The 17,588-nt window shown below is 40.4% G+C and overlaps 2 protein-coding genes across 3 annotated transcripts; one reads left to right on the top strand and one right to left on the bottom strand.

Moving 5' to 3' along the window:
• Positions 1-448: 448 nt before the first annotated feature.
• On the bottom strand, positions 449-4,976 carry ngdn (neuroguidin, EIF4E binding protein). The gene is made up of 11 exons (XM_071908855.2): positions 4,952-4,976; positions 4,584-4,643; positions 4,400-4,471; positions 3,904-4,041; positions 3,631-3,715; positions 3,365-3,417; positions 2,940-3,057; positions 2,556-2,730; positions 2,035-2,188; positions 1,155-1,218; positions 449-680 (listed from the first exon to the last, which is right to left on the bottom strand). The coding sequence occupies exons 1-11, from the start codon at positions 4,970-4,972 to the stop codon at positions 661-663; spliced, it is 960 nt and encodes a 319-aa protein (XP_071764956.2). The 5' UTR covers positions 4,973-4,976; the 3' UTR covers positions 449-660.
• A 493-nt stretch (positions 4,977-5,469) lies between these two features.
• On the top strand, positions 5,470-9,185 carry cebp1 (CCAAT/enhancer binding protein (C/EBP) 1). 2 transcript variants are annotated; one of them, XM_071908879.2, is made up of 4 exons: positions 5,471-5,537; positions 5,801-5,890; positions 6,662-6,955; positions 7,328-9,185. In XM_071908879.2, the coding sequence occupies exons 1-4, from the start codon at positions 5,520-5,522 to the stop codon at positions 7,643-7,645; spliced, it is 720 nt and encodes a 239-aa protein (XP_071764980.1). In that variant the 5' UTR covers positions 5,471-5,519; the 3' UTR covers positions 7,646-9,185. The 2 variants fall into 2 exon arrangements, with proteins under 2 accessions (XP_071764981.1, XP_071764980.1); XM_071908880.2 differs by lacking the exon at positions 5,801-5,890 and having other exon boundaries at positions 5,470-5,537.
• The last annotated feature ends 8,403 nt before the right edge of the window (positions 9,186-17,588 follow it).

Genomic DNA, 17,588 nt, shown 5'->3' on the forward strand with positions numbered 1-17,588 from the left:
CTCCCTCAATCTGAATTGTGGCAAAATAGTCTGCATATTAAAATCTTTATACTCATGTCACATCTGTAATCACAGTGACACGAGAGTATTAAAATAATTATTTCCAGTGTGGTCACTTGCTCAGAGCCTGTTCAGTAAAGCCTACTGTTCAGTATCCAGCATGAGGTTTCTATTAGGCCTTGCATCAGCATCTGGCTGCTCCTCACACACTTTGTGTAGATCTGATAGGACTGTGTGGGTTTGTGGGCCGGCCTGCTGATGCCTGGTACTGACAGGCTGCGTCCAAAACTAACTGCCGCTGCTCTCCTCCTCTCCCTCACCATCACTCCTCTACCAGGGAGGAACTTGGATAAGACGAGGAAGAGGGAAAGAAAGGGAAAACTGAATGTGAAAGGCTTTATTTTATCACAATTTACAAATAGTGTAAGTAATGGTCTAGACATCTGGCCTCTGACAAGACTTTTATTCCACAAACTGAATGAAAAACATAAGCTCATACATTTCATTTCTATGGTACAACTGGCTTTTATTCTGCAAAATAAAATCCTCTCTGTAAAATATTTCTGCAGTATAAACCAACAGGATGACGGCTGCTTGGTTGGAAGAACTCCTCTCATGCCGTCACTTGGTCTTCTAACCGCCTTGGACTGTGTTTCAGACCTATCTGTGTTTCTTGAAAGCTGCAGAGAAACGGGAAATGGAGAGATCATTAAGAGGAAACACAAGACTTAAAATACAGATAATAACCCACTGTGATTTCTTCTTGATTACTGCTTTCCTGTTTTAAGTAATTAGGGCATAGCTGTGGTACGACAGTAGGCCTGTGGATAGGCATGTCAGCAAAATGTAAATAGGTTATTGGTTTCATTTGAAAAAGCACATTGCAGACCCGAGTCAAATATTATGTGAACATGTGATTATAAAAATGAATGCCAGAAAGTAACAGTAAGGGAGAATTCAGTCAATACTGGTGTGGTTGTTTGGATATATTACAAGCGTTCAGTTTAAATTAACTATGTAAATTTGTCTTTTTGCCACCGCAGTATGTTCAGCGTCACATGACACTTCATTTAAAATCAGAAACACAGGATGTCCAGTGTGTGCATAAGTTTCAGGAAATTAATTTGTACTGTGGTATATTGCAATGTCCTCACCTCTCCTTTTGGTTTTCTTCTTCATGAGTTTCTTCTTCTTCTTGGGACGCGAGTTATCCCCATCCTGCGGGAACAAGCGGGAACTGTTAGAATTAGCCGCTAGATCAGGGGGTGTGATCTCTGTGCTTTAATAAGAAAATCTAAATAAAAACAAGCCACAATGGGCCCATTCATGCCGGATGGAGATGGGCCTGTTAGCAATATCCTTTTTGTGGCTTTTTATGTTGTCTGGTACAAAACATAGCACATGGATTTTCCAAGTCCTTTTAAATGAATTTACTTGAATGAATTTTCCATGTCTGCCAGCAGTGGAACAGACTATCAGCATGAGGCAGGCCAGTAATTACTGCAGCTCGCTTAAATATTTTAGCAATTTTTATGACAGCAGACAGTGAAAAGAGACAGGAAGCAGAGCAGAGTGGGATGGCATGCCAAACCCATGTAGGCACAGTGGTACACAGGACTGCCAGCTCAGTGCCAGACCACTGAGTCACCAAGGTACCAAACACACAGTCCTCCTAGCAGCCAGCACCATGCTGACAGTCACCACAAGTTAAACCGCTTGTGATCACTTGGCTGCTGAACATTTCGGTAAAAACACAACAGATCTCAACAAACACAATGGGAGGATTCTGTTCAGCACTAATGTGTCCTGGTAGCAGCCCAATATTCAGCATAATATTCAATATAAACCTGACTGACTACAGCCTGAGATTCAAGCGCTACTAGAGCCAAACCTCCAAATAAATTCCAGTCCAAACCCAAACTGAGAAAGATGATAATAGATTTTTGTACTTCTGGACCAAATCAAATCCAAAACTTCACCAGCAACAGGATTTTTCAACCTGAGCGAGTGATGTCACTCGTTCTGACCCCTCACCTGTCCGCCCTCGCCGCCCGTCAGCGCTGTGATGTCACTGAAGTGTGTGATACCGCTCAGCTGCCCGGACATTCCCATCATGCCTCTCTTCCTGGCGCTCTTCTGACTCTTTGGCATGTTCAGGCGCACCATCATGGACTCCTCATACTTTTTCCTGTGAAGAGGAAAAGAGAATTATTGCTCAATTACTACGGTCAGAAAATGTGGAAAAAAGATGCAATGCCAAACAAAGAAAAATAACTAAATCATATTATTCACACGTGACCCTGTATTTTTGTTAGTGGCTCCACACCATGCGTATATACAAACCCAAATAGACTACATGACTTCTGCAAACCTTTTCCATATTCCCATGCCACCTTTTCATATCCTCATCAGATACCCATACAGTAAAAAAAGTGCTGTAATATGATCCATATAAATCCCTACATGCCTTGAACTGCATCCTGACAATGTTTTTGTTCTAGTGTTTCTGCCCAGTCTCCATAAAACAAAACACCACGTATGAATAAAGCGTGAACCTGTGCAGCTCGTCGCGGCTCTCCCGCTCGGTCTGGAAGTCCCGGCGCTCCCTGACCTCCTCCGGAGCGTCGCTGTACTGCTGCCGCAGCTCCTGGATCACGGAGCTGCGCAGGGCCGCTCGCCGCTGACGCTCCGCCTGCTCCTTCTTCCTGTCTGCTTCCGTCATGTCGCCTTCTGGAGGAAACATGATGACAGGACCATTTGTACAGTACAAAGTTACAAAATGCTATTAAAAAACTTAGAATTAAATTCAAAAACAATATGCTCATACAAAGAAAGTATACATTATGTCCCCTCTTTGTTCTATCACTTATAAGCAGGTGTGATCAGCACTTTTATGACAGACAACAGAAACTAAAACTTATCTAAACAAAAGACTTTACCATAATGCATCGGGGCAATCTTTGGAGGTACATATTTCCTGCCACTAGAGGGAGCTCCTTTCCTCTCAGAGGCTGCCTTGTTCCCAGCTTCATCCTCTGACTCCTCTGATTCACTCAACTGTGGGATTGATAGGAGAAAAAAGCAAAATCTGTCAATTTGACTGAATGTGAAGAAAAAGGCTGTGTAGTATTGATAGGTTTGATTGATGTTTAATTAATACCAACAAAATCAGTGGTAGCCTGACCAATAAAATGTCTTGAAACAGATAAACTAATAAATATATTACAAGAAACCAGGGATGGGATTTTTTTAGGATTACAGTTTTTACAGCACAATAAATTTTAAAAATGTATTCATTTCCCCCCCACCACACATAACAAATTTGGCCCTAAAAATAACCAAAGGTATTAAGATGGGGTCTTACTTTGCTGATGAGATTCTCAGGATTAGGACGCAGCTGCAGTGGGTCATTTTCAGCTAAAAGTAATTAAAAGAACAAAAAAAACATAGTTACTCTACATTGAAGTCTGCGAACATGGAAGGCAGGAATCACACAGGTCTGATATTTTACCAATTTTACCAATGTGACCCAGATCCAGTCTTTTCATAGCATGCTAAACATGGAAAAACCATCAAAACTGGGCAACACAAGGTTGAAAATCAGATGGTCAGATCATCACATGGTCTTACCTAAGCTGCCAGTCACAGCTGTGCGCACCAGTTTATCAATCTGGTACTTCAGTTTGTGGTCTAGGGGCCGCATCTTTTCCAGGACCTTAATCAAGAGACAAAAATCTTTAGTGATTTTCATTCATTTTCATGTTGCATCCAGAACTGCAGCAGTGTCTGAAGTGAAAGGCCAAGAAGTTGATTCTCAGTCTGGCAATAAGTGGCTGTGTATGATATGATATGAGAGGGATGGAGAGATGAGAATAAAATACGTTATCATTAGCTGTCCCTCACCGTTCTGATGGTGACCACTCTGTTCAAGGCTTCACTGTCCTTTATTTTGCCTCCTTCTGTTTTGATGCTGATCAGGTGAGTGAGGTCTTGAAGGTAGAAAAGCAGCAGGTGATGCCGAAGGTCCAAGAAAGACAAACCCTGAGAGAGAGAGAGAGAGAGAGAGAGAGAGAGAGAGAGAGAGAGAGAGAGAGAGAGAGAGAGAGAGAGAGAGACAGATAAAAAGACACTAAGACTGAGAGCATTTAGATTTGTATGCTAAAAGTGAATGTGACAGTTTAAGCTGTCCATCTCAGATAGGTATACCAATATGACATTAAATGACTTTCCTATAATGGTCCAAACATTATTGCACTTATGCTATTGCCCTCTGTGTTAAACCACACCCACCTAGTACTCCAAGAGGGCTACAACAAAAACTAAGAATCCTTTGCAATGTCAATTTGACACAGATCTGGTCCCCACTAAACATACTGTTTTTGACAACGTCCTGACTCACCTTTGAAGTCTTAAACGCCCCATCTTGGACTTTGTTTAGCAGCTCACGGACATGACTTGTGACTGAAGCCACCTGAGAGAAGAGGCACAGGCAAGACCACCAAGATGAACGGGACAGGGTGCAATTTGAGACCAGTAACATGAACCATTTTCTGAATGGTCAACATTTCATTTTACTCATTTACCTGTTCTGTGAGATTATTCAACAGCTGCACAGCTTTGGGCACATCGCTGTCAATTAAATTCTGTAAGAAAGTGGAATTACATTTGACGAATTCAATGCATATCGTTTTGCTGAAACTAGTCTGCCACAACTAGAACACAAGCAATGGAGAGAAATAGCACTGAGGACTGGCTGGTAGCTAGCTAGTTAGCCTCAGTTACAGTGGCAAGTCTTTTACCGTAAAAACAAAGCAACTATTGTCCGTTTTACGTGTCACTAAACCTTCCCAAATAAATGTTTATATTGTGAAAACGGCCAATGTTGGAAAACATATATTCCGGAGAGTTAAAACAAACGTTTTTAGATATTTAGCATCTAGGTTTTACTCACGTTGTCAATAGAGGCAGCCATTTTGATGTCACTGTAGTGTACGGGAGCCGCAGAGGGACATTATACACGTAGCGAGACAATTAGCATTACTCTTTCTTATGACTAGTTCTTGCCCAAAAGCAGACATTAGGCAGCTGTATTCACAGTCATGATCATAGTTTTCAGAAGTGTCACAGCCATGGCTTTTCCCTTTTAATTATTTATACTGCGTGTAGCCTATATAACTTGATGTGACTATGGGGCTTATTATCATCAGCAAATTACATCCTTCTCTATCTATCTTACTATTACTATCTAGCTCTACCCCTCCTGTATGTGTGTGTTTTGTGTGTGCATATGTGCACAAATGAGAGTGACAAAGTGAGAGAGAGACATAGACAGAGAGAGAGGGAGAGGGAGAGAGAGAGAGAGAGAGAGAGAGAGAGAGAGAGAGAGAGAGGGAAGGAGGGAGGGAGGGAGGAAGTGATGGTGTGATGATCAGTGGAGTACCTGTCTCTCTTCAGACCAGTTCCAGTCAGACACTAGTGAGAGGAACCTGGAGTTTATTCTCAGAGTCTGTAGGTAGTGCATGGAAAGATTAGTCATGGTAAGTGAGTTCAAACTTCTTTGTATGTGGAGAAACTGTATAAATAAATCAGACATAGATCTAAAATTGATCAGGCAATTCAAGCCATTCATAATGGAACTCCCAGTGGAAAGTGATTTGCTATGTGGTTTGAAAGTCCTTTTAAGCTATACTGTAAGCATAGCACTTTGTATTACACTGAAATGAAGACGCATCAACAAGTGATGTGAAATAACCTTAACAGTCTTTTTAGAGGTTATTTTATGTAATCTCTACTTTATTAGACAGAATACAGTGGAGATAGATTACAAAAAGATTGGAAGAAGAGAGAGGGAATGAGCCTAGGTTCAAACCTGCAACATTACAAGCACATGGTATGTACGTTTCAGTGAAACTATCCCTTCATAGGTTATAATAATATATTATACTGTATATAACAGGGTCAGGGTCAATTCATGACTTAATTCATCAATTCCAATTCAACTGAGGAATTGGAATTTGAATTTGAAAAAACCTACAGGAAACAGAACTGGAATTGAACTGGAATTAATTTAATTCAATGAAAGTCTGTGAAAGTCCATGGTTTTTTTTTCTTACCACATATCTGAGATTACACGTAGTGTTATATATTATCAATACTGAATATCATAAAATGTTACAGGTACCTTTCAGGTGCTATTTGATGCATAACATGTCATTCCAATTTCAATTATAGCAATTTAATTGGAATTTACCATGCATTCGTAATTCAATTCATGAATGGCCGCAACCCTGCTATATAATGTATATGTAATAAAAAAAAGATGCATGTTGAATGTATATCTGTAGAGTGTTATGTATAATCTGCTGTCCCCAGTATGTTTTACACTAAACCTGTGTGTGTCTGTATGTACTGTTAAGCTAAACATTGTCAGTATTTCTTTGCCCCAGTGCTATAAAAAGCATCTTGTACATCTTTTGCATTTGCTACACTTAAATGAAGTGAGTCTGATTCCAATTAACAATATATAGCTTAAGTAGCATTATATCCTGACGGGGGGGGGAAATGTCTCATCTGGCTTGTATCCAAGTCTTCTGTTAGACAAATTTCTGTTCATTCATTGCACTTTGCAGTTAAATCTTATTGTGCCTCTGAACCCCGACAGATGTCTGATTCCAGGGCGTCCTCTGTCATCCAGGAGTGGAGCGGCTCGTACCTGGGACCAACCCATCCTCAGACCCTGAACCAGTCCAGCCCGGCCGTATCCGCCAACCAGCTGGCTCAGATGGACATGATATCGTACAGCCAGTCTCAGGGCTTGGTCAGGGGGGGCGGTGAAGACAGAGCGGCCGAGCAGATGATGGGACTGTCGTACCTGTCCTACGCACCGGCCTGCCTCAGCAACACCATGAGCACAGCGAGCACAAACCACCACCAGAGCCACGTCACCGCCCAGCAGGTGTGTGTGTGTGTGAGAGAGAGAGTGAGAGAGAGAGAGAGAGAGATGTGGACAGTAAGCTGCAGACGTCCACTCTTCTCATTCCCTTCTTTTGGTATCATCTACACAAATGACTCACATTAGGCCACAGACCTCCATTTGATAAGATTTTGTCCTAGGGAAGATATGGGAAGACTGGGAGATAATAGGCTTAGCTGATGAATGTGAAACTACTGAATGATTATACATTCTCTAATTGGGATAATTCCTAGTTCCTAATCATTCCTCATTTTGCTCTTGACCCCCTGGAGCCTGTTCAAGCACCTCTTTAAGAACCGCTGCCACCCTGCCTCCACCAGAAGCTTAATTATGTTTTTCTGATTCTGACCACAGGACTTCTCTCCCTTCCTCCTGCCGTCTCCCCCCTTGTCCCTGCGCACCGCGGCGACCAAGAGGACCATCAGCAAGGACAGCCAAGAGTACCGGCAGCGACGCGAGAGGAACAACATCGCCGTGAGGAAGAGCCGGGACAAGGCCCGGAGACGCATCATGCTGACCCAGCAGAGGGCCGTACAGCTTCAGGAGGAGAACCAGAAGCTGCAGATACGGATAGGACAGCTCACACAGGAGCTGGACACTCTCAAACACATCCTGTCACAGCGCCACCTGCAGGGGACGGAGGACGGAGCGGCAGGGGAGCACGGCATCTGAACTGAGTCTGGAACCACTTCATACCTGGCATTAACATCTCATTACCAAGTCAACTTTGTTCAAGTCCCAAGTTAGTCTTAAGTCTTGAGTCAAGTCCATGTCATTAATGTCAAGTCTTAAGTCTAAATGTAGAACACAAAGTCAAGTTAGAGCAAATCAAGGTTCCGGTATCAATTTAAAGAAAACTAAATATCTAGGACTTTTCAATGCAATATGGTTTTAATAGGATAAAAACTTGGTAAGAGCATCATGAGTTTGATTTCTATAATCAGTTTCAACTTCAGTAAATTCAAACAGTCATTTACACAAGACACAAGATCTTTTGTCAAGACTTAAGAAACCTTTTCAAGTCATCAAAGTACAAGTCAAAGTCAAGTCCCAAGTCACCAGAAGTCAAGTCAAGAAGTCAAGTCTCAAGCAATTAAAATTGTGACTTGAGTCTGACTGGAGTCCAAGTCTTGTTTCTGTAATTAGTCCCCACCTCTGCTAATTACAGACACAAGATACATTCATATTGTCTAGTTAGGGCTCCAACGCACATTTAGACAAAACTCAAAATGCTCCCCAAGAAAGACTGGAAACAGATTTTTCCAATTTACCTCAAAAGTTCACTTTAGAAAATTAATTTCCCATTATTCTGAAAAAGGACTGAAAACTCATTTTTCAAAGTCACATATAGAAGTAGATTTGAAAAATCCTTCTTGGCCATATTTACACCTGTGTGGATCCAAGCCCTATATGTCCTAACTGCAGGGATTTAATGCCAGGTATAAACTGGGATAATTATTGTTATTTTGTGTTGCTGAGTTGTAGAGAGAGAGAGAGCATAACACACTGGCGACTGAATAAACTGAGGAATCACCTGGACATTTTGAAAGAAGGACCCTGAAGTCTCAAATTAGGAGGAGGTGGGGATTTGAATGAAGATGCTCTTCAGTCATTGTATATTCCAAATCATGGTTAAGTGGAGTAGCGACTAGAGACTGGAGAGCACACAGCAGCTTTTAATGAGTGGCATTAACTTGAAGTTCAGGGCCTGTGAACACCAGGCTTTGAACAGTAGCAGTGAATGAAGGACCACTCCTCTAGATCTCGGTCTAAGATACCTACAGGCACTGAAACAGGGAGTGAAAAAGGCCTGAAGTTGGATATTCTTAAATCTTTGTGAATCCCAAATCAACCTAATTATGGTTCTCGAAGGCAGCATCCACACATACATGCATAATCCTTGTAGAGCCTTCAAAAAGGGGATTACCTTGTGCCTTAGACAGATTTACTACAGGATTAGATTTAACATACATTGCCTAATCATCTACCTGCTATTTCTTGTCATTGTCAGAGATGATTGTAAGACTTGTTGCCCAATAGGATTACACAACAATCTGTGGTTAGTAGGGGAGTCAATGAAATCTATGTGGCTCTATCTATATAATACTCTATCTCTTGTCACTAAATGAGGGATTACTTGAAATGATTATAATGCAATTTCCCATCATATGTAAAAATATCATCTTTTATGTGGTTAAATGTGTTTTATGGTATAATATGTTGTTAAAGGAATACTTTTTGAATGATTTTCTTAAATAAAATGATTTGCTGTGCACCTGTATGAACCGGTAGTCTTTTATATCCCCCAATTATTGTTAATTCCTGAGATGTAAGAATAATGACAGCTGATCCTCAATGAACATTAACCTATGCACACAAGATATTTAAATATTTCTTTGCATTTTAAAGCAGTTTAGTAACAAATAGCTTCAGTTTTTCCTCACATACTGGAAAAGCAACCCAGGCTTTGATTACAGTGTACTGATACATTCATTTAAAGACAAAGAAACACTTTTTGAGAGAAAGTGGTGCGGGATAACACAAGTATCTACTTTTAAGTATCACTATCCTCATTTACTTCCATTGTATCCCTACCCAGGTACAGAGGGCTGCCACTACCGCCCCATACACCATATGCAGTCTACCCACAGAAACGGACGTCATGCCATGGACCGTTGTTCACCAGCGGTTTCCCTTTGTGGGATGGGCAAGATTTCAACACAGCGTAGGACGGAGATGAAGAGCGCAGAGATAGTATCAGTGTTTTTGGGCTGCCAGAGCCTTCCTGTGGCTGTGATGGTAGTGAAGGGACAGAGAGATAGGAGAGAGAGAGAGGGGGGAGGGGGGGGGGGGGGCAGAGAGGAGAGGTGAGGAGAGCAGGGGACAGACAGATAGACAGACACCTTTTCTCTCTATTCTTTATTTAAAGCAGTATTTTATTGGGTAAACATTTTTCTATACTCGTGCCCTTACATTTTCAGCAATCGTACACAATGTACTATAATGAAACTTCAGGGGATTTTAGGTGTAGGTTGGACTTTCTGTTAGAGTAAGCAAGCACAGTGTGGGATATGCCGTTCACTGACGGATATCATTTCAGTTCCCACAGTTACTTTCCTGTTATTATATTAGAGTAACATATATGTTATATTGATTTTTTTTGCCAGTATGGCAATTTGTGAAGTGTGAAGCAAGTGGATTCATACGCAAACTAGATTTCTCAGTTTTTTGAATCCTACACTTTTTACACCGTAATTTGAATAATTTGTTATCTGTTATCCAATATAATTATTAACTAAAACACATAAAACACAGTAATTACAGTATATCCAGCATACTTTTGTAATATTAATCAGTTATTGGATTTCTTTTGGGAAAAGCCAGTTACATTTTGAGATGACACATTAACATCATTTTACAACTCATTAAACTGAATTGATCGGAATATAATGTTCATTCAACTGCATTCTATTAATTATGAAGTTAAAGTAATCCAAAGGAACTGAAACTAATCAGATTACCTGTGTGCAGGCAATCAGTAATCTGTAATAGGTTACACAGCCTTTCCAAACCAGGACATGTGAAACCATCTGGGTCAAGTGACAGCTGATTCTATTGAATTATACTGTATTGATTCTATTCTATTAATTCAGATTGTATGACTGCTTTTCACTCAAAACTCTCATCTTTCTCAAAAACACTGATGGTATTTGAAGAGCTTTGTTCCAATATGAGATAAAAGCATTCGAAAAATGACTCTCTCACAAAATAACTAAATGACTAAAAAACTAAATCAAATGATGCTGCTTTTTAAAAGATACTGGGTAACTTAAGTCCATGGTTGACAAAATACTTAAGCTTTTACAAACTGGATCCTCTTTGTTTTAGAAATATTAGACGATAAACGTCACATACTGACGTTTCTACCCAATATGGATATACAGTATATATGTAGCATTTTGGAAATGAACTCCTCATTTGTAAAGGAGAGAGAAAGTGTCACACAGCACTAATGTCTGCCTTGTGTTGGGTGTCAAATATGGCTCCTTGTGTGACCATGTCTGTTGAAATGTCCCACAGTGTCATGTGGGGCAATCTGTGGTCCCAGGACTGCAACATCTCCACAGAGTGAAGAAAGACTGTATTTCACCTAATCCTTACCAAGTTACTCAACAACAGCAAGCATGTTTGTAGACCATATGAACCCCACTATACCAGCTCCACCGTGGCTGGAGTCAATACACGGAGAAGGCAAGTGGCCACCGTCATTGTTTTGCTCTCCAAAGCGTTGGGTGACACACACATTGTCATCCAACAAGACAATGTTCTCATCAGCAAAGAAATGCATTATGTGATGAAGGTGACTCCTCACAAGTTAATGAGTTTAAAGTCAGTTTGGATGGATGGATGTAACTTGCCTCACCTTGCTACACTTAAGTGTTTAAGGATGATTGGATTGATTCCAACTTTTTTTCACAGGCCTCTCATCACACACACACACACACACACACACACACCCTTCATTTTGGTATAAAGCGGTCAGAGTGAGGTGTAGTTGACGGCGTCCCCAGAGAAGCATGAGGTGCAGTGCCTTGTCTGGGGGGATTTCAGTCTATTTTCTAGACTTTTATGTGATGACTTTTGTCCTGTTATTTTTACTATCAGGATTTTCACTTTTTTTTGTTTGTTTATCTATTGGTGCCTTCTTTTATTATTGACTTTTAATTAACCTGCCTAGTTGACTAACAACACCTTCTAATCTACAGCAGTGGCATTGAGGAGTGGTTGTAGGTTGAGTAAGAGTTACACACACACACACACACACACATTCAGGAGCTGCCCAGTGCCCTCAAGTGTACCTAAACAGTCATTACCAAATGGCCAGCTGATACCAGTGATGGGGCTCTTTATTGCATATACTGTGAATTGAATAACAAATCGAGGAGGCACAATGTCAAAGTTAGAGCCCCTGCCTCTCTTGCCATCCAAGAACAAAGACTAGCAATCTTGAAAATACTAAAATAGACATTACAGCTAGACTGCTTGATCTACATGGAGTTATAGTGGCCTACACAGGGCCTACTTATAATTGCGTACAGCCTAATCAGTTAAGAAATTGGCAAAAATGTTTACGACAGGATACATACAATGGTAGGCATTATGTCGCAGTGGGGTGGAGTTATGGAGTTTGCATGGGGATGATATATTCATGACTCTGCAGGATCAGAGAAAACCCTTTATGAGCAAAAACGTTGTCAGTGGAAACAGCTCTGAAGTTGTGACACCAGGAAATGACACTATTGGAACTTACTAAGGAGGCATATGCAAAGAAAATACAATAATATTTTGCATGCCATCTCGGGGTTCATGTTCTCCCTTAGGTATTACAGCAAAACACATAGATGGACAGCCTAATTAAAGGAGAAATACCACTAAATTTCAGTTTTCAGTAGGCTGTCAGTTTCATCTGTATGTGTGACCGTTCACTATTGCCTACTGCCACATACGTTAAAAACCTAAAAACGATAGATCCAGTACAGCTAGCCTATATTTTCTCTACAACGCTGTCTCTGTCCAGCTGTCTTAAATGCTCTTAATGTTGACTGCAGTGCCACTTACAATTCTCTACAGGAATAAAACAATACAGGCAGAGCATTATTTTATTTTATATTTTATTTTAGACATATCATTGATAATATATTCTATTAAGGAAGGAAAAGTTGGTCTATGGGAGAGCACAGATGTCAATGTGCTCAGTTTGATGTGATTCAGGAAAAGTCAAATGTTGCAAGGGGACTCCATCTTCTCCTGTTTCTTCTCATTTTTCTTCTTCTTCCTCAGGAGCTTTAGGAACCTTCTCAGTTTGGAAGGCTTCTTGGAGGTTTTGTGCAGTTTTCTTCCAACCTCTTTCTCGTCTCGCTCTTTAGAGCCTCCCACCTCTGCCTCTCTGGTGTTACAGCTGAGGGCCTCTTTCACCATGTCGTCCTTTTGTTTCTGGAGCATCTTCAGATTCTCCATTTCTTGGAGGAGAATCTCCTTCTGCTCCTTCTCTGCTCTGAGCTTGATAGTAAGCTCTGCGTTCCAGGCCTTCTCTGCACGGAGCCTTTTCAGCTCCTCAGTTTTTTGCTCCGTTGTCGTCAGCAGCTTCGAGCCCCTGAGCTTCATGGTCTCCAGGATGCTCATGGCCTGCTCGTGGTCGCTGTGGAGCTTTTCTTTCAGCCCGTCTATTTCTCGGAGGAGGACCGCCTTCTCCTCCTGCTCGGCCTTAAGCTTAGCGGCCTGCTCGTCTGTGGAGAAGTCTTCCTTTTTGGCCTCGCAGGTCTTAAACATGATCGCCTGCTGCCACATGTCTTGGTGGAGGGCCTTGTTCATGTTGGCTGGCTTGTAGGGGCTGTGGAGCTCCTCCACTTTTTTGGGGGGGCGAGGGGGGGCTTCCTTCCTACAGGCTTTTTCTGATAATCTGCTCCGTGAAGTCCTGGCGGAGGGCTTCCTAATGTTAGTTCATTGGGTTAGCTGTTAACTAGCTAATGTTGTTTCAGATGAACACGCCTTTAAAGCAACAGATGAAGGTGAGCTTAGTGTGATGGAATTTATTTTTAACAATAGAAACTGAAATAAAAAATTATAATAACATTAAAAAGAGTCTGCTCGTAATCGTCTTGCTCATGCGTTTTATCTGCTTCTGAATCTTTTCACGTAACGTTAAGTTAACGCTAGCTAACGTTAGGCCAGTTATACACTTGATTCCGATGAAACATAAAAGCTAGCTTAACCATTGAAGAGGGCACATAGGCTAATATTCTGCCTGGTTTCTGTCTGCAGAGCACGTAATTGTCTCTTGATTGGTATTTCAGTCATTTTCTGCTGTGTGTAACTTATGTGTAGGCTATTTTAACCCTGTGGTTTTCGGTAGCTTGTCCATAGTCATGATAAGAGAAATCACATACAGTGCTGTCTGTGTGTTCGTGACATTTTATATTTTATATTAATGCAGAGAATCCATAGACAAAATAACTTCCATTAGGTACTGTATCACCTTATCTCTGTGACACATGAATGTAGTGTTTTCACATCATACAGAAATGTGTTTTTAATTGCATAAATGGCAGCATCGATCCCATATAGTTGTGATGGCAAGTTTAGCTAGATGCAGACTTCAATAGAGCGGAATAAATTCTAAATGCCGCTCCACATGAAGGTAGGTATCATCAGGGTCAACCCAATTAGACACTGGATGGACAGGGGGAGGTGAGTTCCAGGGTACACCATAAACTTTCAGGGCTAATCTAAATTGTAGGTAGATGGAGTGTGATGAAGCATGGAGAGCATATTTTGTTTGCAGATACTGGAAAAGACATCGACCTTGATTATCAAATAACTCGGCAATGGTGTTTATGCCTTTAGAGGACCATTTGGGTTGTATAAATGGTCGGTTACTGGAAAGCAGATTATAATTATTCCACAGTGGTGTAGATGAACAAAACCTAAAATAGCCACCTAAAGATTTCTCAGCCGTTTTCCATACCCTCAAGGCGCTGGATACAATGCAGCCAAATTTGTGATCCAATTTCCTCCTACCTACTCCACAGAATGGAAGAGCTCCCCATCTATGAGGGCTAACCAGCTTCAATTGCTCTCCATGACACGTTATTTGAGTCCATCCATTAACGAAAAGGTATAATTTGAAAGGCCATATAGGCTAATACATTTGGAATTTGGAACCAGTCCACCTGATATTCTAGACTGTTGCCATCGGCCCATAATTTTACATGGACCGATAAACGTGCCAGGATCCTGGCACGTTTATCGGCCCATATAAAATGATCAATGATAGAGTGTATGTTATTAATATACTGTATCTGGGAGGAGGAGGTAGAGATAACATTAAAAATAAAGAGTGGATCCTCGGAAGTAGGCTATGGTATGTTCATTTTCACCACTGTGACCCTGCCTTGGAGTGATCGTTTGAGATTATTCCATCTTGAATATCATTTCTGATCTTGTTTAATGTTACACCAATGTTTTCTGTTATTATTTTAGAAATTGTTGAAGATATTTTAATACCAAGATAAGTGAATGAAGATTCTATTGAAATAAAAAGTGGAAGATAGCCAATTCTTCCTGATGAATTTGGAGGCGTAAGGGTATTTGGTCCAATTAATCTTATATCCTGATATGGTGTTAAAATTATTAAAAATACTGAGAACCTGTGGTATAGTAGCATCAATATGATCTATAAACAAAAGAATATCATACGCATAGTGATGATAGTGATGACTATGCCCATATATCGAGATAGGAGATATTATTGCATCCTGTCTGAAGGCTTGAGCAAGGGGTTCCAGTGCTAAACAGAATAAAAGAGGACAGTCTAGTTGTGTCTAGTTGTCTAGTTGAGCGTTCAAGTTCAAATGGATCAGATATAGTTTTGCCAGTCATGACAGCTGCAGTAGGAGATTTATACAAAGCCTTAATCATAGAAATAAAGATTGAACCAAAACCCAGACCACATATAACCCTGTTCAAGACTACCAAAGGCTTTCTCTGCATCAAGTGAGAAAACTGCACTTGTTCTAGTAAAGCTATGAAGCCATGAAAGCTATTTTTCCCAGTTAAAAATCTAGTTTGAACTAGTTTGTGCTTCAAATCGCATGGAAAAGACACATCTGACAATGTTCTCTTTTGTAAAAAGCAACAAATTTTGACTCTGAGTATATTTTAACTGAGACACTTTTTACTTTTATGTAAGTCGATTTTTACAGCAGCAATATTTTCTCTACTTGAGTAAAAGTTTAGCAAGGCAGTGCTTCTACATGAGTAGGATATTTTGGTCCTTTTTCCACCTTGGGTGTGTTTACTTCTTCAGTCCAGCAGGTGGAGCCAGAGAGTTGCCTCATGGTCCCGAGCTGTTCACCAAAACCACAGAGATCCATAGAGGAGCCATCTGCAGTTTCTGCCACTCACTATGCTGGGATTATACGGGAACAGCCACTGTGAAGTAGTCAAATTTCTTCTTCTTTGTGTTTAAAGGCAGTGTTGCAAACCTAAAACCAACAGTCACTTTAATTTAGAGTCCTTTTCATTCTAAAACGGAGTTGACTAATAAAGTAGTGAAAGTGGATGTCAAGTTAGTCTGTAACCTCGCCTCATCCTGCCTGAAGCAGCTGCTAACCCAAAAATAATTTAATTAGTCTGGGTTTCAATGGAGAGTTTTAGCGTCCCATCATGGTCGAATTGCTGTTTCAGAGACTTTTCCACTCTGCAAAGCATGACATCCTGGTGGAAACACTGAATCCTTTACATTTTTGGCCTGACAATGATTACAATTTTGTTACAGCATATTGGCATAAAATATCGGCCATTGTCAATTTTTATCAAAAAATATTAATAAGTATTATTTATGATAAGTATTGTTAATATGTATTGTGTGTGAAACACCAGTACACATTAGTGAAACCATCTTAAATATCCAAAAGGATTTGTAACATCTGGACTATTTGGGTGTGCATTTACATTTTAAATTGTAGGCATTTAGTTGATGCTCTTATCCAGAGTGCAGTAGAATAAGCTTCAATTCCAAGATCACCAACATTGCAAGCAGCCAATAGTAAAGAGGTCAAAGGTCAGAGCTGCAGTGTCTAGACAATATTCCTGTGAGCCTAGTGTTTGTGTAAGAGGAGACAAATAAGAGCTAAGGAAAGAGAAGGGATTTTAAATGTGAACTTCATTCAGTAGAAATCAGTCCATGTGATCTTGCAGTTTCTTGCACAGGTTCCACATTATTGAGCTCAAATGAAAAAAAAAAGTTGATGAATAATGTTAAATAGGCCTAGGTATATGTTTTGCAACATTGCAAAGTGTATATACTGTGCTAATGGATATAGAAAATTCTCTTTATTCTACTAGAGGTTACCCTGCATTACTTCATTACAATATGTAAATAAACAAAAAACAGAAAAGAAACAGTAGGAGGCACCTTGAAAGCAAAAGGTACTTTTAATACAGCTTGACAAGCACAAATAAAAGGCACATCAGAAAGCAAAAGAACACAGACATAGGCTATAATACATGCTATGAATATTATCAGTATGTAATATAACCTTCTTAAACCTTTAGGAAAACTTTCAACTTTCTTTTTTTCAAATGATTCTGTTTTAATGTTGCAATGTTTTCCCTTTTAACTGTATCTTGCATGTAGTTTGACCTTTTTATGCCTGTTTCTCTCTAAGTTCTTGTTAATTGTTTTTTGTGTTTATTTTTCCTTAATTAGAAACATCAGAAATATAAACACAGCCATATTTGTTGTCTGTTACCATAGTTACTTCCTTTGTGTGCTATTCACAAGAACCCTAAAAGAACATCGTGTCATGACTAAAAACGGGACACATATCGCTTGACAGCAGTCAGTGTGAAGCCACACTTGGGAACAGATTTTCAGAAGGAGCCAGTCAGAAAGCATCCTGAAGTCCACTGAGTCCTCCAGCGTCCATCCTGTGGTCTGTGTGTGTGTGTGTGTGTTTGATGACAGAAGGATGTGTTGATCTGATGTTTGTAGGAAGCTGGTGAAGAGATGCACCTGCCTGAGCTGCAGTCAGTGGAACACCCTGCCTGACGA

The sequence above is a fragment of the Centroberyx gerrardi genome, chromosome 22, assembly GCF_048128805.1.
Source record: "Centroberyx gerrardi isolate f3 chromosome 22, fCenGer3.hap1.cur.20231027, whole genome shotgun sequence".
In the NCBI taxonomy this organism is placed as follows: Eukaryota; Metazoa; Chordata; class Actinopteri; order Beryciformes; family Berycidae; genus Centroberyx; species Centroberyx gerrardi.

Bases quoted from the DNA above. Each gene is read 5' to 3' on its own strand.
- ngdn (XM_071908855.2), bottom strand. From the start codon at position 4,972: ATGGCTGCCTCTATTGACAAC. The intron at 3,058-3,364 runs GTAAGACCCCAT...TCAATCCCACAG, and splicing joins CTGAGAATCTCATCAGCAAA to TTGAGTGAATCAGAGGAGTC. The intron at 681-1,154 runs GTGAGGACATTG...GTTTCTCTGCAG, and splicing joins GAAGAAAACCAAAAGGAGAG to CTTTCAAGAAACACAGATAG.
- cebp1 (XM_071908879.2), top strand. The intron at 5,891-6,661 runs GTATGTACGTTT...GAACCCCGACAG, and splicing joins TGCAACATTACAAGCACATG to ATGTCTGATTCCAGGGCGTC. The intron at 6,956-7,327 runs GTGTGTGTGTGT...TTCTGACCACAG, and splicing joins GCCACGTCACCGCCCAGCAG to GACTTCTCTCCCTTCCTCCT.